This window comes from Aedes aegypti, chromosome 2, assembly GCF_002204515.2.
Source record: "Aedes aegypti strain LVP_AGWG chromosome 2, AaegL5.0 Primary Assembly, whole genome shotgun sequence".
NCBI lineage: Eukaryota > Metazoa > Arthropoda > Insecta > Diptera > Culicidae > Aedes > Aedes aegypti.
In genome coordinates this window covers 127,530,603-127,553,046 of record NC_035108.1, presented here as the reverse complement: position 1 = coordinate 127,553,046, position 22,444 = coordinate 127,530,603, and the positions used below count along the sequence as shown (strand labels likewise).

General features: G+C 39.2%; 1 protein-coding gene across 6 annotated transcripts in view; it reads left to right on the top strand.

Moving 5' to 3' along the window:
- LOC5576179 (protein tramtrack, beta isoform) overlaps positions 1–22,444 on the top strand; it is a 135,237-nt gene that overhangs the window by 91,827 nt on the left and 20,966 nt on the right. For 5 of the 6 annotated variants that reach the window (XM_021842282.1, XM_021842281.1, XM_021842283.1 and 2 more), the window contains exon 6: positions 11,649–13,250. The exons of the other annotated variant lie outside the window; for it this stretch is intronic. In XM_021842282.1, the coding sequence (XP_021697974.1) occupies positions 11,649–12,985 (1,337 nt within the window). In that variant the 3' untranslated portion in view covers positions 12,986–13,250. Of the gene's footprint in view, positions 1–11,648; positions 13,251–22,444 lie in introns of those variants that run through there. 6 annotated transcript variants of the gene reach the window in all.

The following is a 22,444-nucleotide window of genomic DNA, read 5'->3' as shown; positions in this document are numbered from 1 at the left end:
ACTTATGAATGATCCTGAAAAGAACTCCTGGGAAAATTCCCCAAGAAATTTGTCGATTAGTTTTCGGAAGAATCTCTCGGGAAATATCGTAAGTAATCCCTGGAGGAATCTTTCCAGTAATTTCTGAAGATATATATTATAGAAATTACAGATTGAATTTTTGAAATAGTCCGAAATCAAAATCTTGGAGGAATATCCATGAAAAAATTTCTGGGGAAATTCATTGAAACTTCCTTGAGATAATTTTGCTTTTTTGCTCGACTTCCCATTTATCGGCTCTGGGCTGCATGACCCTTTCCTTCCACTCCTCAAGTAGATAGCTTCTCCCATCTTGATGCGTTCTTCTAAGACACCATCATTCTTGTTCTTCTTTTGGCCTATTGTCGAGGCTTTCAGCCCGAACTGGTTCGTTTCTTAAAGAGGTCATTATTAGCAACCGCCTAAATTGAAACGGTTACTTTCACCTATTTAAGTCAGGGCTAGTGAAGCTTCAATTTCATCAACGCTGAAATATTCTCCACGACCATTGCCTGTACTATCGACGTTATTCAAGTGTTTATCGTATTACTGCTTGTACCTTTCGACGTGCCAATGTTAGTAGCGAAACTTTCAAACCATCATAAACATTTTGAACAAAGACAAGCAATTGAATATTTTTGGGTCCTTTTACTTAATTCATCCCACCCTAAGAACTCTCTCGTAAAAAGATTTGAGACAGTAGAATAAATAATTTAGCTCCTTTAATTCCTCTCAGTAGTTCTAACAAATACACGTGTTTCTGATATCACTTGCAGTCTAAATAAGGGACAGCAATTTGTATTCACTGTTGTTGAAAATAGTTGTCACTGAGAAAGTCTAATAGTCCGAATCCTCAAAATCTGTGTGGTTCGAATCAAACTCAGTTTACTGATCTATCATTCATTACACGCCCCAAATGCGACAATTTAAACTTTATTGGCGTGACATTTTGTATGCGTGGTCAAATTTTTACAGATGCGGTACTTGGAATCCAGTGAATCGTACATATTTTGTTCTAAATGAAGGTGGCAAAAAAACTGGTGATTGTTTTCGGCCCGAAAAGGATCCTGTTCAGTGTCCACCTAACAATTTCTGTCAGTGGGCTGAAAAATGAAAATGTTCAAACCCCTTCCATTCAGCTTTGGAATTGGAGCCTTCGGACAATGGCTCTGTGCCTGGACATTAACGTCCTACCTAACGATACGGTGCCACAATCCAATAAAATAATGGTTATAATATAAAATTTATAAAATTGCGGATGCAAACTTCGATAGCCAAAAATAATGAATTGTGGGCGGGGTGGGCATTTTTTTGCCGAGGCATCGAAGTTGTACTTGAATGGGGGTGAGAACGTTGAATTATGCTTGTGAAAATTTGGTATTTTTTATTATCGCTTCAACGGATGCATTCAAATGAGAATGGGGTTGATAATTTATATTTATCATATGGGTTGTATGAATTTTGCGATATTTGTTCAGATGAATTGTGTGTCCTGCATTGACATTGAAACGATAAGAGCTAAAGGATCAGCAATACATATGGAAGTCCTGTCATTCACGTACGGCATCTTGATGAAATAGTTTTATATAGAAGACCCAAATTTTCCTTTACTACTAACTCGCTGAGCTTTTTATGATTTTCTTACACTACACTGTTGTGATGTCTGTGCTAAAGATTCAAAGTTGAGTTATTGTTATGGACACTGTGTCAGACAACGCATTGTCAGTTTTGATTTTCAAATTTTAATTATTATATTTTTTCTTCTGAGTGTTGCCAGGCAAAGGAACCCTTAAAAGGAGTTTGTTTCACTGGGATTCCTTTTCTGTTTTACTCTCTTCCATTATTTGTTTGAAAATTTGTACTTGTCTTTGTCTCAGCTCTTGTAGTTTAATAAGTATATATATATTTAGTTTGTTGCCAACTGAGCTGAGATAGTTGAGCCCACTACCAGGAAGCTCATTTACGAGCTTTTTGGTGTGTGGGAGAGTGGAGGGCATAAAAAAAAATTGTTTTTTTGAAATACGTGTAAGAAAGTTAGTTTTCTGTATCTCAAACATTTTTTATAGAGAGCTATGATTCTTATTTTTGACATTTGATCTCTACTGGGACAGACTTTATTTCTCAGTTAAGTGTTCCAAGAGCACTAACATAGTTATTAACTGGGAGCTTACAAAGCTAAGATTACTAAAAAAAATACTGAATTCCCTGAATTTGAAATTGATTTGTAAAGTTCACAACAAAAATTAATATTTGCCAGTCTTCTTTCGACAACAGTTTTTACCTAAATAGAGCCAATTCGAAAAGCCGTTGGATTTCACATCTCAAATCTGTTTCAAACGCAAAGAATACAAATCCAATCACTCATTAGTCCAGAAAAAACAGTCCGTATCCCTTTTGTGTATACTAGCATAAAGAAAATTGTAGCAGATAGAGGAAAATCTCTGCAGACAAATATGACAGAAAAGAGCGGAGTCCGACTGACCGTCAGTCAGTCAGTCCGAGGCAGGCCAGCAGACACTACCAGGAAAATCGATGGCCCAACATCAATCAATGTCATCATTAAAAGGGGAGTGTGTAAAAGTAAGAAACCCCAAAGAAAGAAGAAAGTCTACCCCACTTTCCACCTAATCCTTACACAAACACTCTCAGAGCGGAAAAGTCGATTGAAAGGAGCAGAAAAAAATCATGCCACTCAAGGCCATATGCTACCAAGTTACCTGTTTCATCTAGGAAGCTAAGTGTTTGTTTCTATAGATACTGAAAGTGTATGTTCCATAAAACTTCTCTCTGGCATTAAGTATGACTGGGCTTATTTCCCAAAATCTTTCGTAGTCAAAAGATTTACAAGAAAAAAATAGCATGGTTTTTATCTTGTTTCGATGATTTTATGCTTAATTTGCCTTTCGGTGGTAATTGATCAAACAACTTCTACGAATGCGATTTTTGGCCCTTGAATAGGTAACGCTGACTGACTGATGTTAACCCGAATGACTACACTACTTCAAGTATGGAATCGTATCACCTAGTTGCAACACCCAAGTTGAGTATTGCAGCACCCCCCAAAAACTTAAGCATCACCTAAAAATAATAATATTTATGATGGAATATCTCGGAATCTTTACTTTCTACAAAGTTGCGGTCTTCGGCAAAGTTGTCCAGCAGCCTTAAAGCGTTTATTTGGTGAAATTTGTAATGCGTAATTTTGCCGCTACGTGGTGCTAGTGTGCATGGTACTTGGTTAAATTCATCATACTCTAGCTCATGATCCTGACCACCTAAAAAGTACGTGTCGTCAGCAAAGTTGTTAAGGAAGCAATTTGAAAAAGCACTGTTTAGTTAGCGACTTTGCGGCTACTTGTCGCTAGCGTGCATGTTATTTGGTAATGTCCAATCAGGCTCTAGCTCATGATCCCTAGAAAATTCGTGTCTTCAGCAAATTTGTTCATAAGCTTGAAAGCAATTTGAGGCAGCACTGTTTAGTTTGCAGTTTTGTCGCTACGTGGCGCTAGTATGCATGTTATTTGGCCATTTTCTAGCAGATTCTAGCTCATGACCCCGACCACCTAGAAAGTTCTTGGCTGCAGCAAAGTTGTTTAGAAGCTTGAAAGCAGTTCGAGGCAGCACTGTTTAGTTGGCAATTTTGTTGCTTCGTGGCGCTAGTGTACATGTAATTTGGTCATATTCCAGTAGATTCTAGCTCGTGATCTCGACCACCTAGAAAAAAGTTGAAAAACAGTTCAAAAGAGTTGAAATTTAGCGTGACTTAATTTGTGTACCATCTCTCATAATCCCGACAACTTAGAAAGCTCGTGTCTTCAGCAAGGTTGTTCAGAAGCTTGAAAGCAATTTGAGGCAGCCCTGTTTAGTTAGCAGTTTTGGCGCAACGTGGCGCTAGTGTGCATGTGATTTGGTCATGTTTTAGAAAGCTCTTGCTCATGACCCTGACCACCTAGAAAGCTCATGTCTTCAGTCAAGTTGTTTGAAAGCTGGAAATCAGTTTGAGACAGCACTATTTATTTTTTATTTTAACTACAAATTTTGAAAGTTTGAGACAGCACTGTTTTGTTTGTGATTTTGCTGTTAGCACAGGTTGTTAAAAATATAATTTTAAGAGAAATAGCAAAATATCCGCATAGAAATATTTTTGAAGCACGAATGTTAAGAAAAAGGTATGTTTCTACAAACTTGTGCACTTAGGAAAAATTTCAAAACATGGTGGAATATAATATAATACAAAATGAAATGATGCAAAATGAAATGATGAAATTGTTTTCAGAATATGCAAATATCAAAATTGCCAAATACCAAACCGTGTTTTCTCAAATTGTTTTTGAAAAAAAAAATCTAGGTCGGGATCATGAGCTACAGTATGGAATATGACCACATTTACATACACACTAGCGCCACGTAGCGGAAAAATTGCCCACCAAACAGTGCTGCCTCAAATTGCTTTCAAGCTGCTAAACAGCTTTGCTGAAGAGAAAAACTTCCTAGGTAGTCAAGATCATGAGCTAGAATCTATTGGAATGTGACCAAATTACATGCACACTAGCGCCACGTAGCGGCAAAATTGCCAACTAAACAGGGCTTCCTCAAATTGCTTTCAAGCTTCTCAACAACTTTGTCGAAGACACGAAGTTTGTAGAAAAATTAACTTGAATTCATCTTTCTTGTTTGGCTTTGATTTCAATAATCACATCCCATACGTAAGCGCGTATACAAATACACATTGAACAAATTACACCCAAATTTTCAATAAAAAATACCCAAAGGGTAAAAAGTTACAACCATTTAAAAGTGGTGCAATTTCATAAAGTACACTATTTATTAGGGCATTGATGGTCAAAAGAAGATGAATAGAACCCACATATACGTTCTTTGCTAGATCTTTGGTGGATTCTCGGAAATATTTTAATTTTCTTCGAAAATACGTTATGCTATAAAACTTTTACGTAACGTACTTGCTTTCAAGCACATTCCTTACAAGGTTTTGGGGTATTTTGGTGGGACCCTTTTGTTAATTTTCGGCCAGATACTGGTATGACCCTGAGCGTATTCTGCTGAATTGTTTGACATTGTTCTTGTGGAATATATATGATATATTTGGATTCTTGACAGATAGATTATTTCTGTAAGATTGCTCTAAAACTCGATTGATTAATTCGTGAAGAAAAAACTGAATAAGAAAATATAAGGTATCCGGGGCAAGTGGGACATAAAAAAACGATAGATCAAACCAGTAGCGCAACCAGAATTTGGTTCTGGGGGGGGTTTTGTAAACTTGAGTTTGAAAATATATTTTTTTTAATAGAATAAAATCGACTTGAAGATTTAAGCAAACTTCACGAATTTAACACGCATAGTATAACATTGTGAAACAAGTTTACAATGCATTGACGTGATACCGTTTGTTCGTCCATATGTGTACTTTAAATGTCTTTTCAAATTTTTCAACGATGAGAATCATCTTTAGCGCAAAATTTTGCAATAGAATTATTTCAATTATTGTTACAGCCGGAATTGTTGGAAGCAAATCAGCACAGCTAAACTTAACTTCCAGTGGGAACATAATTATCTAATGTTAAAGAACCGACAATCCAGAATATCGAGTCTTAAAGTCAAAAACGAGCTTTTCTTTCACTGTGAAGATTTAGATAACCAAATATGTGTGAACATCTTTTTACTTTTTTTTCAAGTAGGAACATTATATTATGGTTTTCGATAATTTTGCATACTAAACTATACAAACTATTTTTTCTGTAGGCATGGCTTATACGGGAGTTCATATGTTCTAAAAATAGTTGTAAAATTTGGTTAAATACCGAGCTAACTGAAATATTTTTGATGCTTCGGATTCTGCATCTTATGTTAATTTTCCGTTGAACACTTCACAAGCACCGCGCTGATCCTGAGTACGAATATAGATCGATGTTGTACAAAATACAAAAGCGCCACTACTGAAGTATCTAAAAGTCCCCAATATATCTAAATATTTGACAAACTTCCCACACAAAGTTTTCCTATTCCGAAAAGGCAAGAAAATTTTGTTGCTTATTGGCCTTTTTTTCAATAAACTCTTCAGAGATCTGAGAGATATAACTTCGAAGATATAACTGTAAAAATCACTGAAATTTTAGTGATAATTTGCACCGAACTAAATTACTGTTGTGAAGTTGCATAAGATGTGTAGTGATGAGTTTCAAAAATATACTTGATTTTCCTAATTTTTTTTCGGCTCTGGGGGGGGGGGGGTTTGACCCCCAAATACCCCCCCTGGTTGCGCCACTGGTTCAAACAGATTGTTAAATATAATTTAAAAATGTCAATATTTCGCAAATCCAACAACACAGTCACATTTTGGCAACATATGTGCTGGTGTGTGCATGAATTTGATCGAATAATTTCGAAATTTGTGAAAACCTAATAAGAAAAATGGACAGTGAGCCATAAGACGCAGTTACCTCGCTAAAAGGGGCAAGTGGGACACATCCAGTTTCATGCGTTAAACCACATCAGTAAGTCAACCATTGCAATAATAGGATTCATAAATCATAGATTTTCTGTTTTGAGTACATATTTGATGTTCATAAGGGATCAACCATGAAATACGTAACGCTTTAGGAAAAAATCGTAAATGAAAGGTTATGTCACATGCGTAACGGTTTTCGATCAAAAGCGCAATTGAACGTAAACAAGATATAATTATGTTAAATGTGATTATTATGACATTATGATATTTTTTTTTTGCATTTCTTCATCATTTCTAATTGATGAATACCCTAGGTATCCCAAAAAATTCGTACCTAAGTCTGAAACCGCTATCAAATTAAAAAAAAAATGCATGCATAAAAAATATAACTCATTTGTGAGTTTTCCTGAAAATCTCATCAAAATCAATAGATCAATGGCGAAGATACAGAATTTTGAAACTTCGATGTCGCACACAGTACAGGTCGGACTCGATTATCCGGAGTATCGATTTTTTTTCACTCCGGATAATCGAATCCTCCGGATAATCGAATCACTAAGAAAAAATTGAAATCTTTGACAAAAGAACTTGAATATTATCTTTTTTTCGTTATTTTATTTGTATGATGCGGTGGCGTAGCCAGAATTTTTTCCTAGGGACAGAACCCCTACAAAAAAAAAAAAAAAAATGTTTGACCAGCATACACAAAAAACACTTTTTCAAACCCCCCTTTTCTTAAATACGTTTTAAACTGCAAAACCATTCATATTGTATATTAGAATACCAAATTATCTCAGATTTATGCATAAAAATTGAAAAACAAGAACATCAAAAAACAAATTCCGGATAATCGAGTCTAAAATTCCGGATAATCGAATCCCGGATAATCGAGTCCCCGGATAATCGAGTCTCCGGATAATCGAGTCCGACCTGTACTGTAAAGGTTAAAATGAACGATTAAATTTAGATAAAATCGACCTTTTCAACATGTTAGCAGTCTCCATGTCCACTTTGGTTCCGCTTTTTTTTTCAAATTCGGCCGTGGAAAACAGAATCGGCAGATGTTGATTTAGGTAGATTACGATTCAGACTTTACTGCCCAAGGGAAGAATATCTGTTACATGATTATTGGATAGTTGAAGATTACATTAAAAAAGTGATATTGTAATCCGGGGTAACATTGATCAACTTTTTGAATCAATGATTTTTATCATTATGGATGATACTACCGAAGATTCATGTCTCACATGAGTTCTGCAAATGGTATGAGCAAAGAAAATGTGATTATTTTTAAAAATGGCATCGCCGAAAACGATTCCGTTGTCAAATATTTCATAAGTTTATTCACTTAAGCAACATTAACGAATTTTTACAAAGAATGCAGAATTACCTTAGGAAATTGCCTACCTTTAGGCGTATGCCGCGGATCAAAGTGTTTATATTTCTGAAATAGCTCAAAAAGTAAATGACTTGTAAGAGTTTTGTCTTCATATTCGGCTTCAGGGCCATGATTTAAGTGAGCAACGACATTTTCAATATTACCGAACGTTGTTTACATGGGTGATCAATGTTACCCCATATCAGCTAAGTCAAAAAATCATTTAAAACATTTATTTGAAATTGCTTAAATCTTCTGAAAAGCAAAATACAGTAGACTGTTACGAGCGGTGAGTGCCAGTACTTGCTTTTAAAAATATAAAACATACGACATTTGCATTTTCAAATGAAAAATTCAAGAAATATCTTGAAAACTGATCAATGTTACCCTGGATTACGGTACACGCAAAATAATCCGTTCCGATTATCTTCAACAGCCGGTCACGTTTTATGGAAAACTTCAGATTTTCTATTATGTACGAATATACCGTTTTGTTTCAAATTCCGAACAGACTTATATTCTGACACACTGCGTTCTTCTCCACAATAACCTTTTCATAACTTCCCATCCCTTTGTAATGCTTTTTATATGTCCATAGTATGTACTACATTTATTTTTTATTAACCGTAACACTTGAGGCGTTATAAAATTAAATAATAGGCACTACAGTGATGCAAATTTTGAAGTTTTGGCTTCCCTATGGTTAAACGATGTTAATAAGGGTAAATAGTACCCTACCAAAGTTTGAAATGACTTGGAAGAAATATAGCTGTGCACACGTCACTTAAAGTCAATCTAGAAATTGTTATGGGAAAGGAAAACCTTTCGTTTCCAGCACTCTATCTATTCTAATTATTATAAAGTTTGCAGTTAGTTTGCATGTAGCATGCTTCACCAAGGCAGGCAACAATGGATCTTAATAGGGCTACTATGTTCTACTGCAAAAAAAACAGTGTTGCTGTGAAAGTAACTGAATGATCGTCTCAGCATAATTTAGACTTTGAAATAAATAATAACAAATTATCCAGACATCCAATCAAAATGTGACCTTCGCAAACTTTTTGCTGAAAAGGTTTAACTTGAGAAGAGTTTGTTCTTCCAAATCACTTTAAACTTTGGGAGCATGATTTTCATCATAATGGACACCTTTTAAACATAGTGGAGCAAAAACATTAACATTTGCATTAGTCTCATGAGTACATATCAATATGTAGATGTTCATGGTCACTAGTGTGGGACAAAATTTAGATTCTCGCTCCAATCCACTTTTTAGATTGCATTTAGGTCCCATAACAACTGTGCAAAATTTCAGCTCGATCGGAGAAACTATATTTACGCGCCGGCCGTTCAAAGTTTGTATGGGATTTACTATGGGAAAACTTACTTTTGCAAAGAAAAATCGCCAGAGGTCGCCCATTGCCCTCTATAAAAATTCTGAACACAAACCTCGATAGGTTTTTTTACGATGAAGAATATTACCGAAGACCGCGAAACAATCCGACACTTGTGAAAAAAGTTATTCAATTAAAACCTTTTGGCAAGGTGACGTTGAATAACACGTAAAGGAATAACAATAATAAAAAAATCGGACAAAATTTCCGAATAGTCTATGCTTAATAACTTTTTTCACAAGCATCGGATTGCTTTATGGTCTATAGCAATGTTATTCATCGGTAAAATACCTATCGAGGTCTGTGTTCAGAATTTTTATAGAGGGCAATGGGCGACCTCTGACGATTTTTCTTTGCAAAAGAAAGTTTTCCCATAGTAAATCCCATACAAACTTTGAACGGCTGGCGCGTAAATATAGTTTCTCCGATCGAGCTGAAATTTTGCACAGTTGTTATGGGACCTAAATGCAATCCAAAAAGTAGACTGGAGCGAGAATCTAAATTTTTCATATAACCTTGTCCCAGGCTAAATGGTCACTCTTCGTCTCCTGGATGGTTTTGATGATTAGGTACTTAGTCGTTCTCAATCTTGTTGTATGTTTGAAATCTGCAAATCTACAATTATTAAGATTTCAGGAAGCTTTCTGCAATATGTTTCTCTTCGTCCCAAAGGTTTTATTTTTTTTTAATCTTCTAAAATACAGTAGTAAGAAGTGTTTCCATGCTATAATATGATTGAGCTCAATGAATTCTAGAAAACCCCCATGGCAAAAAGTACAAAGCTGCAGAAAATGCAACGAGTGTTCCTACTGTACATGCATATAAACAATTTATTTGCAATTTGTACTTTGTTGATCTACGATAACAACCTAACGCTCGTAGTGATTTGCCTAGTTTGGTTATGACAAATAAATTTACATCAATATTTTGTAATACATACTAGTGGCTTCAATGTTCTTAACCGTCATACTGTGAGATTCTATGTGTTCATTGTTATTTATATGCAACTTCCGCGCCAATTTCCGTTTTCGAAAATACCTAGAAAATGCCAGTCACATAATTCCAGAAAAAAAAGAACGCTAAATGATACACCAAACTTCCTGCAATTAACAGCAATTTTCTGGATCAAACTCTGCCGTAATTAATTTCCCCGTACCAAATATACCTCATTCAAATAGAAGCTGCCGTGAATAAATAGAAATGCAAAAAAAAGACCGACCAAACAGCACTCACTCTTGTAATCGCTTCCATCATGACCATCATCACCAACAAAAAAAAAACGCGCCAATCGCTCATCAGTTCAGCACACACATATCCCAGCGTCATCGACATCGAGTCCGTCGTCGTCGTCGTCGGTGTCCTTGTCACCTGGCTGTGAATCAGTTCAATCGGGGACCAATCCCGGCTCCTTTTTTTGTCTGATGTCCTTTTAGATAGTAGAAAGTCGAACGCAGAAATACAGAAATCCCTGCTCCACCTGGGCGCGCGTGGTTTTACAGCGCGAAAGGAAGAGATTGGCCTCCCTGCCTGCCACCCATGCAAAGCATGGCATCCCCCCCCCCACAACACCTAGAGGGGGGGTTCAATCCCCAATTTGAGTGTATCAGCGAGAGAGAAAGAGAAAGAGAGAGCTCGGTTTTTATTTGTTTTTTATTTGGTTCTTTTTTTTGCATCCGGATGGTCCTTTTTGCCGATTCGATGGACATTGGAAGGAGGTGGAGACAGAGACAGAGAGAGTGTAATGCACCCCCCGTAAGCCAAACGCGATAGAGAAAGACATACAATCGATTAATTAATCAAAAAGTTGGATGGTGCCGGGAGAATCGAAGCAATTTTAATTTTCCCAATTTTCATTAGTTTTTTGTGTTGTGCCCAGTTGCGGCAGTACGCACACAAACACATTCACTTTTTTGGTAATTACGCGCGGCACATTTTCGCGATCGATGATGAGAGGTTTTTTTTCGCGATTGAACAAATAAAACATACATGACATTCAGTTAATGAAAAATGCAAAAAATGTGACCCTCCGCTGGAGCCCCGACTCTTGCCGCCACAGAAAGCTCCAAATGTTCCATGTAGGCAGTCGAGAAATCAATCAGGCCAATCGGAAATAGAAACGATATGAAAATACCTCGGAGGCTAGAAAAGACTGAAAACGCGCTCGAGTTCAGAGAAATCGATGGCATTCGTTATCAAAGTTTAATTTGCTCAATTTGATCAGCTATCAGAGAAACATTACGAAGCAATAGTTGGAAACAGTTTTCAGTTTGGAAAATTATACATTTCTGTATTCTGTAGAAGAAAAACTGCATAAAATAAATTCCCCCCACAAGAAATCAATCAAAAAACGAATAATAATCAAGCTCTCTTGTTCCTTCTTTTCCGTTCCCAGGTGGGCAATGGACTGTAATCGATACGAATTACTCGAGGTTTGGTATCGCGTCGTGTCAGACAAACTTAGGACTCCAGCAGCAGCATGCTCAGGCGCAACAACATGCGGCCGCAGCCGTACAGCAACAGCATCATCAGCAGCAGCAACAAGCCGCACAAGCAGCGCAAGCCGCAGCGGCAGCTAGTCAGCAAGCCCAAGCGCAACAGCAAGCAGCAGCGGCGGCAGCAGCAGCAGCTGCAGCTCAGCATCATCAGGCACAGCAGCAGCAACAGCAACAGAGTGATAGTCAGTCATTGAGCAACAGTGCAGGCGGTGGCGCCAACAACAACAGCAACAGTAGTAATCCTCTATCGAATGCTTCGACAACCAATTCGAATGCTCCAACGCCGCAGCCCACGACGCCAGTACAAATCTACCAGCATCCGTTCTCGCCGCAGATCATCTCCGTCAATCCTAACAACATGGTGAACAGCTACAGTTCGTCCAATATCTCGACGCCAACGTCACCGCAGGGCGGAAATGATTCAGCGGCGGCTGCGGCAGCGGCAGCAATGGTCCAGAGTGTCTACAGTCATCCTGCAAATACCAATCAAACCACAATCGGAACTACTAGTGCTAGTGGGACAACGATAATCCAGCCGGTCAAACGGAAAAGGTCTGTCAACCCGCAAGGCGATGAGAACTTCCTGCGAGCACTCGAAGCCGTCCGGTTCGGTGGAATTGGCTTCTGCAAGGCAGCACGACTGTATGGAGTGAACAACCGAACCCTGTGGTTAGAATATAAGAAACGAGGTTACCCCATCAGTAGGCCCAGTATAAAAAGTAGGATAAAACTGGAACCGAACATTTCACCACCTCCCTCAACAACCCCAACTGGCGATGAAAATGCTTCGCTGGAACACTACGACACCTCGCTATCGTCCCCAGCGCTTAACATGTCCCTACAGCAACAGCACCAGCAACAGCAACAACAGCAGCAACAAGCCCAGCAGCAGGCTCAAGCGGCCCAGCAGCAACAGGCAGCGCAGCAACAACAGCAGCAAGCCCAGCAACAGCAAACCCAGCATCAAACCACAAACGAGAACGCTGCAACGGCGGCGGCGGCGGCTGCAGCTGCGGCCGCAGTGGCAGCGTCGTCCGCTGCCGCCCCGCTTATGTGTCCTCCGCATGCGCACCCGATGGGAGTGATGGGCTTCCTGGATACGCGACACGTAGACTTCACGACGGCAGCCGCCGGTATTCACCAAATGTCCCGACAGAGGTACCCGGACACGACTACGGTCAACATGAACACCGGAGCGGTCAACTTGCAGGGCTTAAACTTTAACTCGATGTAAGGCAATCGGTGCGAACAGTGCTAGGATTAATGGGAAAAGGTGGACAGGGTGGACCGGGGCGAGATGGGTTTGCTGTTCTGGGGTTGAGGGATGCCGTTTGCTTTGATTTTGATCGAGTTAGTGTGTGATTTTTTTTTACATTCTACAGGTATATCACATTTCAACACGGGTGGATCTGAACCTGAAGACAGTATTTTAAATTATGTAGACATAATTGTCGTAAATGTTTCGAAATATATTTACCGTCAAACGGGGTGACTTGCAACGGCGGGGTGACTTGCAACACATTGCAATTTACAACAAAATTTAACTATAAAACACAAATATCAAAAAAATATTCGTTATAAATCGGTGCTACAATACGTGTGGCTTACAATTCAAGTAGTGGCCACAATTAAAGCAGTTATTAGAAATATGTTTACACATTAGACATTTTTGTTTTAAATGTCTTAAAAACTGATACTTGATGGAAGGTCCAAATCGTGACCTGAAAAAATGAGGTAGATTTAATTTACAAAACTAAAACTCTACATGGTGTTTTTATAACTAATAAGTGATAATACGACGCATTTTATTTTACAAAATTGTAGCAACAACTTTTTAATAAAAATACTTTTTAAAAGAATATACCTATGCGGGGTGACTTGCAACACTTAATTTTCAAGCAATTTAGAGTTTTATAAAAGTGGAAAAGTCTTGTGTTAGGTCTACTCTATAATCAAACGAGTAATAATTCATCAATCAACTACAAACACTCGTTAAAAATATTGTTTGGTTAAGATATTGGACCTTGATGATTTAACACCTCATTTTCCCATACATAAATATTTCAATTATTTTCTTACAAATAAGTAATCAAAATGCTCTTGTACTGGTTTGAATGTTTTAAATACATGAATAACAATAGTTAATAAGTCCGACTAATAAAAAATATCAGCATTTTGTTAGCAAAATCTAAATTAACATTGAGTGTTGCATGTCACCCCGCACGAGTACATTCTTAAAAATTCATCTTTATTATTACTTTTGATATGATAAAATATTAGGATTCAATCTTCTGTCATCACATTCTGTAGGCGGGCCGGCCATTAAAAGTACAAAAAGGAATTTAGATTTTTAGATGATGTTTAGATCATGGTTTTGGCTGATTGAAGTTGAAAAGTGTTGCAAGTCACCCCGTTTGACGGTACTTAAAGAATCCAGTCAGTAGGATGTTGTGGAATATAAATTTTACTTCTAATTTGGATAATTGTGTTGAGAAGTAAAAATTTTACTCAAAATAATCAAATATCTATCCTATCCTGCTATACCTGAAAGTTGTAGAAATTGTTTAAGAAAAACATTAAGAAGTTTTTGCGGGAATTTTTCCAGGGATTGCCGCAGATATTTTCAGGGAATTTCCCGAATCATTCCATCAGGAACATCTTTAGATCTTGCTTAATAAGTTCCTCCAAGAATGTTCTACTATATTCCTCCAAACAATCCTTTGCAAAATCCATTACAAGATATTTTTGAAATGTATCCGTGGATCTCAACTGGATCTCCTCAAGAAAATCCGCCAGAAGTTCTTCCAGGAATTTTGCTTTGGTAGTTCATCAGTGGTTACGTCAGTGACACCTACGAAGACTTTTCCAAGAATTCTAAGGATGCTTCGAAAGATTCTAAGAGGAATTCCGTCATGAATCCTCATTAACCTTCCTAAGGCATGCAAAAAAGCATGCATTAAGGGTAAAAAATGACCCATGAGTTTAAAATTTTGCAGGGAATTGTCAGGAATTTCTCCAGAGAATCGTTCTGGGCCTTCAAAAAATCCTCCGGGGATTGCTCCAAGAGTTCCTATAGAAATTTCCTCAGAATTCGATCAAGAATTTCATCAGAAACTATTCTAAGACTTTCTCCAGGGATTATATTAGGAAAATCTCTACACGGATTCCTCCAGTAGTCTCTAAACAAATTCCTTTTGGAACAAATCTATATGGGTTCCTCCAGGAATCTCGTCTGGGATTTTTCAGAATATTTTGCCATGGATTCCTTCATAGTTTATTACTGGGATTGCTCCAGAAAATCTTTACAGGTTTTTCTCCTGGGATTTCTCTCAGAATTCCTCCAGCAAAATCTCTATAGTGATTCTTCCTGGGACACCCCTAAGGGTTCTCCAGGGATTGCCACAGAGATAATTAACTCAGATAATCCTTCAGAGGCTCCTTCAGCAATTTACCCAGTTAACCCTACATTGATTCCAGTGGCAATTTTCCCAGATAATCCTTCAGAGATTCCTACAGGATTTTTTTTTCAGAGACTCCTCCGGAATTTTCTCTAGGTTAATCTGTACAGGGATTCCTGAAGAGATTCACAGCAATTTCTTCAAGAATTTCTTAAGAGATTTCCCTTTGCATGCATGGTTCCTGCAGGAATTTCTCCAGGGATTTAACCGGGGATTCCTCAAGGGTATGTAGGGATTATTTTAGAAAATTTTCTAGGGATGGAACAATGCTCCAGGAACCGTTCCAGGAATTTATCCAAATATTTCTTCAAACATATCTTCAGGAAAGGAGTTTCTGGATGGCATTTTGGAAATAATCGTTTCTGATGAAATCCCTGGAATTTTTGGGAGAATCTTTGAAGAAATTTTTAGAGGAATTCTTGAAGGAATCACCGGATGATTTTTTGAGGCCTGGAACGAATCATTCGAGTTATATCAGAGGGATTACCTGAAAAAATCCTTGGAATTATTCATGTACCGATTTTCTGGGAGTATACCTGGGAAAATTCCTTGAAGAATGCCTATAGGATTTTTTTTATAACACTCGAAAAACACCGACGACACGTTTATGCTTCCAGTGAACGATTTGCCCTTCGAAGCACCACACTAGACAACGAACTAGCATGCAACGCCCAATGATACACCGAAATCCACGCTTCTAGGATCGATGCGGCTAAATGCTTCGCACGGCCAGGAAACTCCCTACGTGAAGTTATTTCTTGTAGAACCTCTGGAGGAATTCCTGATAAAATTCCTGGAGCGATCCCTGGATAATCCATGAGGAAATCTCAGGAATAATTCCTAGAGAAATCTCGAAAGGACTACCTGAGGAAATTCCTGCAAATATTCACGGAGAAACCATTAGAGAAATATCTGAAGTAATCATTGAATAGATTGTCGTAGTGTAACCTGGAGAAAGCTTTGAAGACATCTCTGCAAGAATCCCTGTTGAGATTTCCCTGGAGGAATTCTAATAAGATTCTTTGAAAATATGTTTGGAGAAATATAAAAAAATCATTTAAAAAATCTCTGGAGGGGTCCTTGAAGTAATCTCTGCAAGAATTTTTAGAAAAGATCATGGAGGAGTCCTTGGAGAAATTCCTGAAGAAATCCCAGTATAGTTTGTACTGGAGAAATCTATGGAAGAATCACTGGAGGCACAATTCCTCGCGTAATCGCTCGAGGAATCCTTGTAGGAATGTCCCTGCAAAAATTCTTGTCAAATCCTCTGGGATTGTGAATGGCCGTAGAACGAGTATTCTACTCTTGGTTGAAATAAAACTTCTGATCTTGATATGAGACAAACTTGGGATGCAATTTATTTAACCCTCTCTTTCCCATGGTAGCTCCAGAGCTCCACTAGTTTTCGACGAACTGGAGACAACCCGAATTAGATGAATACTTAGTAATAGTTACTAGAATATGTTTATATACTCATCAGATTAATCCAAAAGTAAACTAACTGTTTCAATATTAAAACTATTGATAAACAATCAATTTACTATTGAAAAACAACCAAACACTTTTTTACCGAATTCGAAAATTTAAGACCATTTGCAACATTGTTTGTTCAAGTACTTTTGATAAAAACGCTTTTTTCGTAAAGAAATAGTCGATCAAAGTCGTAAGAAAGAGAGGGTTAACATAATTTACTAATCTATGTGTGCTATGAATAATAGTTGCCAACTAGATCTCCTCGCCAACAATTCCTGACAAAATTTCGGAAAATATTGTTGAAGTCCTATCTAAAAAATCTCGTAGCGAATAAAAGTTCTTCGTGATGTAATCTCTGGCAAAATCCCTAGTGGAATTCCTAGAGAAAATGCTGTAGGGATTACAGTTGAGATTATCTTGGTGGAATTTTTGGTAAAATCTTTGGAGGAATCTTTGAAGGAATCCCTGGAGAAATCTCTGGAAGAATCTCTGAAGATGCATATTGAGATGCATTCTACAGAATCTCTTTTTTAACGCGTGGATAACATTACAGCAAGACCAAGCTGAGGGGCATGGGTACGAATATCTCTGGTCAAGAATCTTTTTGGATTGGATATATTCTCGACCCTCCAGAGCATAGAGTATCTCCGTATACCTCCCGGGTAGAGGAGAATTGCAAATTAATATCGAATTCTATCTTCAATGGTTTGAATGTTAATTTTTTTTAATTGATTGTTTGAAATAAAAGAAAAAATAATAACTAAGTTTGTATGGCATAATACTAAAAAATAACTCGTTCTGCCATTGTAATAACAAACCAATGGCAAAAATATCGATAAGAGAAAATAACAAAATAAGTTATTTGTCTCATTTCCATGTTCCAGGAAGATCATGGTAAGCAAGAATTTCGTTAATAATTTATTCATGCAATTCCCAAAGGTAACGGCAAAAGTTCCTTGAATCGTTCATGAATCCTTTCTGGTATTCATCCAAAAATTTTGCCAGATGTTCTGCCAGCAGTATTTACAGAAGCTCCTCAAGGATTTTTTATCACAAACGGTGTTCTATTGTGTCCTCGAAAGGATCCTACAAGAATACTTCCTTAAGTTCTAAGATTTCTAGAAGGTTCTCCATGGTTCCTTCCTACTTATACATAGAAAGTTGCTTCAGTAAATTTCCATGATCATCCAATTAGAATTCATTAAATACACAGGAATTTCATTAGAAGTTCGTCAATTAAATCTGCCAGGAGATGTTCTGCAAATTCCTCTAACATACCTTTTAAAGGTCCTTCCAACAAATATTTCCTTATAAGAATTTCTCTACTGATATCTACATGAATTTCTTCAAAAATTGTTTCAATAGTTCCTTCATGGATTCATGGAATTTCTCCATTCAATCTTAAAGAAGTTCTTCTTAAAAAAAAAAGATTGCAGACCTCTACTGCCCATAAACGCATAATTGTCCCATGTGAATAGGAAATCCAGCAATCGTGGAACTGACATGCGTTTATGGGCAGTCTAGGTACTCCACCAAAAGTTCTTCCAGATCTTTTTTTTTTGCACGGATTCCTTTCGAAATTGTTCCAAAAAAACAAAAGTTTAGGCATTTCTAAACGATTTTCTCTAAAAGTTCTTACAGAAATTCAGAAAAGTCTTGGTAGTTTCTCTTGGTATTTTTGGGGTGTTTGCATGGTCAGCATAGAGCATTCGGACATTACCCTTCCGATCGTCGGTTTTGGGTTGACTTGCGCTCTTATTTCCCCACCAAAAGCTGCCAAATTAAAATAAAAAAAAAATATATATATATATATATATTAATTTCTTATGTCTTCAAGCATTCATCGACAAGTTCGTCCAAGGATTACTCTATGGACTATGCACAGACATTTTTAGAGCAATTTCATCAGAAACAATCATGTGAGTCCTTCAAGAATTTCTTCAGGGAATCTTCTAGCAATTACTATTGGAATTACACAAGAAGACTTTCAGGAGTTCATGCAGAAATTAATCCAGAAAATGCAGCAAATTTTTTTTGAGAAATTGTTTACTCCTTTGAAATTTACTCCAGAAGTTTTATTTCAAATACACTATTATTTTAAATACACTGTGAAAGATGGTTCCAAAGAATTCATTCAACTGTTCCTACAGGAATTCCACCAGGTTTTTTCATGAACTCACACTTGAACTTCTTCTGGGAATTTTTCAACTACTCTTACCGACATTTTACCCTAAAAATTCCTCTAGAATCAACAGAATATAAAAAAAAAAATGTGAATAGGAATGTATAAGTTCTTTTAGGAAGTTGCTCCGAGAATTTCTTAAGGGTTCTCACGAGAAATTTTCATTCAAGAAAAATAATACAGTCGACTCTCCACATCTCGATGTTCTACATCTCGATATCTCTCCGTATGTCGATGATTTCATAAGTCCCTTCAGTCTGCATACATTTTCACTTTCCATATCTCGATATCCTCCTTATCTCGATATCTCCATATCTCGATGCGTCTCTGTTGATTTTTCAATCTCAATTTTCTCTCCGTATGTCGATATGACCAATATCGAAGGTTACTAGACCAAAGTTTTGGGATTCAAAACAAATTAGGAGCGCAAAATGACGTCTGTTTGTGTATTACTTTCTTGGCAACGGAGTGTTTTTCAATCTAGTATTCATCAAAAATTTGTTCTTTGTCTCGATCTCTCCCTATCTCGATGGTCCCTTCGATATCGAGATGTGGAGAGGCGACTGTACTTAAATGATTAACATTATTTTCAGAGAAACATGGGGAAGGGTAAAAGGTCATAAACCCTGGCCACGATCACAGGGTTTGACGGTGCCAAAGTAGAAGGTGCACCATAATAATATCCGTCTGTGAAACATATCACCTTCCCAATACTTTGGCACACCTCTAACGGTTCATGATTTATCATGAAACGGCTGCATTCAGGCGGAGGATCTGTTAATATGTTTCGGCATATTATCAGGTCCTCTTCGAACGGAGGGACCGCCAGGGCTCATTAGTTACTTATAAACCAGTGCGGGTTGTTGATGGTTCAGTTCGTTTACCACGAGCTGTAGCATCCTTTGTACTAATCAGTAATGGTTGTTAAGTTTCGAAGCTAACGTGTGATCAATCGTTTTATAATGCAATATAATAATGGAAGTTTGGTGGAGCTGCGCGTAACACTTGTTATTAAATTTAGTGATTGTGTTGGTGCTAATGGTACTTACTTACTTACTTATTTGGCTTTACATCTAATGGTACTTACTTACTTACTTATTTGGCTTTACATCAATTATCTTGATAAAGCCTCGCCAACAATATTTCGCCAATTCCCTCGGTTCATGGCCGCTTCTCTCCATCCTCGACTGTGACCCACGCTCTCCAGGTCCTGGTGTACCTGGTCAATCCACCTAGCTCGCTGCGCCCCACGCCTTCTTGTTCCGACCGGATTCGTGGCGAACACCATCTTTACAGGGTTGTTGTCCGGCATTCTTGCAACATGCCCTGCCCAGCGTATCCTTCCAGCTTTAGCTACCTTCACGATACTGGGTTCGCCGTAGAGTTGAGCGAGCTCGTGGTTCATCCTTCGCCGCCACACGCCGTTCTCCTGCACGCCGCCGAAGATCGTCCTTAGCACTCGGCGTTCGAAAACCCCAAGAGCTTGCAAGTCCTCCTCGAGCATAGTCCACGCCTCATGCCCATAGAGGACTACCGGTCTTATAAGCGTTTTGTACATCGTGCATTTGGTGCGGGGGTGAATCTTTCTTGACCGCAGTTTCTTCTGGAGCCCATAGTAGGCACGACTTCCGCTGATGATGCGCCTTCGTATTTCCCGACTAACATTGTTGTCAGCCGTCAACAAGGATCCGAGGTAGACGAACTCGTCCACCACCTCGAAGGTATCCCCGTCTATCGTAACACTGCTTCCTAGGCGGGTCCTGTCGCGCTCAGTTCCGCCAACCAGCATGTACTTTGTTTTCGAGGCATTCACCATTAGCCCGACTTTTGTTGCTTCGCGTTTCAGGCGGGTGAACAAATCTGCCACCGTTTCAAATTTTCTCCCAATAATATCCATGTCGTCCGCGAAGCAAACAAATTGTCCGGATCTCGTGAAAATCGTGCCTCGACTGTTAAGTCCGGCTCTCCGCATGACACCTTCAAGCGCAATATTGAACAACAGGCACGAAAGTCCGTCGCCCTGTCGTAGTCCCCGCCGAGACTCGAACGAACTGGAGTGTTCGCCCGAGATCTTCACGCAGTTTTGCACACCGTCCATCGTTGCTCTGATCAATCTTGTGAGCTTCCCGGGAAAGCTGTTCTCGTCCATGATTTTCCATAGCTCTATGCGGTCGATACTATCGTATGCCGCCTTGAAATCGATGAACAAATGGTGCGTAGGGACCTGGTACTCACGGCATTTCTGGAGGATTTGCCGCACGGAAAAGATCTGGTCCGTTGTCGAGCGGCCGTCGATGAAACCTGCTTGATAACTTCCCACGAACTCGTTTGCTATAGGTGATAGACGACGGAAGAGAATCTGTGATAGTACTTTATAGGCGGCGTTTAGGATGGTGATTGCACGATAATTTTCACACTCCAGTTTGTCGCCCTTTTTGTAGATAGGGCATATAACGCCTTGCTTCCACTCCTCCGGTAGCTGTTCCGTTTCCCAGATTCTGACTATCAGCCGATGCAGACAAGCGGCCAACCTGTCCGGGCCCATCTTGATGAGTTCGGCTCCGATACCATCCTTGCCAGCGGCTTTGTTGTTCTTGAGCTGTTGAATGGCATCCTTAACTTCCCCCATCGTGGGAGCTGGTTGATTTCCGCTGTCCGCTGTGCTGACGTAGCCATCGCCTTCGCTGTCCTGACCTTCTGTGCCTGTGTTCTCTGCGCCATTCAGGTGTTCATCGTAGTGCTGCTTCCACCTTTCGATCACCTCGCGTCCGTCCGTCAAGATGCTCCCATCCTTATCCCGGCACATCTCAGCTCGCGGCACGAAGCCTTTGCGGGATGTGTTGAGCTTCTGATAGAACTTCCGCGTTTCTCGAGAACGGTACAGCAACTCCATCTCTTGGCATTCCACCTCTTCCAGGCGGCGCTTTTTGTCCTGGAATAGGCGGGTTTGCTGTTTCCGCTTCAGTCTGTATCGTTCCACGTTTTGCCGCGTACCATGCTGCAGCATTGCAGCCCGCGCTGCATTCTTCTCCTCTAAAACCTCTTGGCACTCCTCGTCGAACCAATCGTTTCTTGAGCTCCGTTCCACATATCCGACAACGCTTTCGGCAGCGTCGTTAATGGCTGCTTTGACTGTCCTCCAGCAGTCCTCAAGAGGGGCCCTATCGAGCTCGCCCTCATCCGGCAACGCTGCCTCAAGATGCTGCGCGTACGCATTGGCGACATCCGGTTGTTTCAGCCGCTCGAGATTGTACCGGGGCGGGCGTCGGTACCGTACATTGTTGATGACGGATAGTTTTGGGCGCAGTTTCACCATCACCAGGTAGTGGTCGGAGTCAATGTTGGCGCCACGATAGGTTCTGACGTCGGTTATGTCGGAGAAGTGCCGTCCATCGATCAAAACGTGGTCGATTTGCGATTCTGTCTGCTGAGGTGATCTCCAGGTGTACCGATACGGGAGGCTGTGCTGGAAATAGGTGCTACGAATGGCCATGTTCTTGGAGGCGGCAAAATCTATCAGTCGTAGGCCGTTCTCGTTCGTCAGCCGGTGGGCGCTGAACTTTCCAATCGTCGGTCTGAA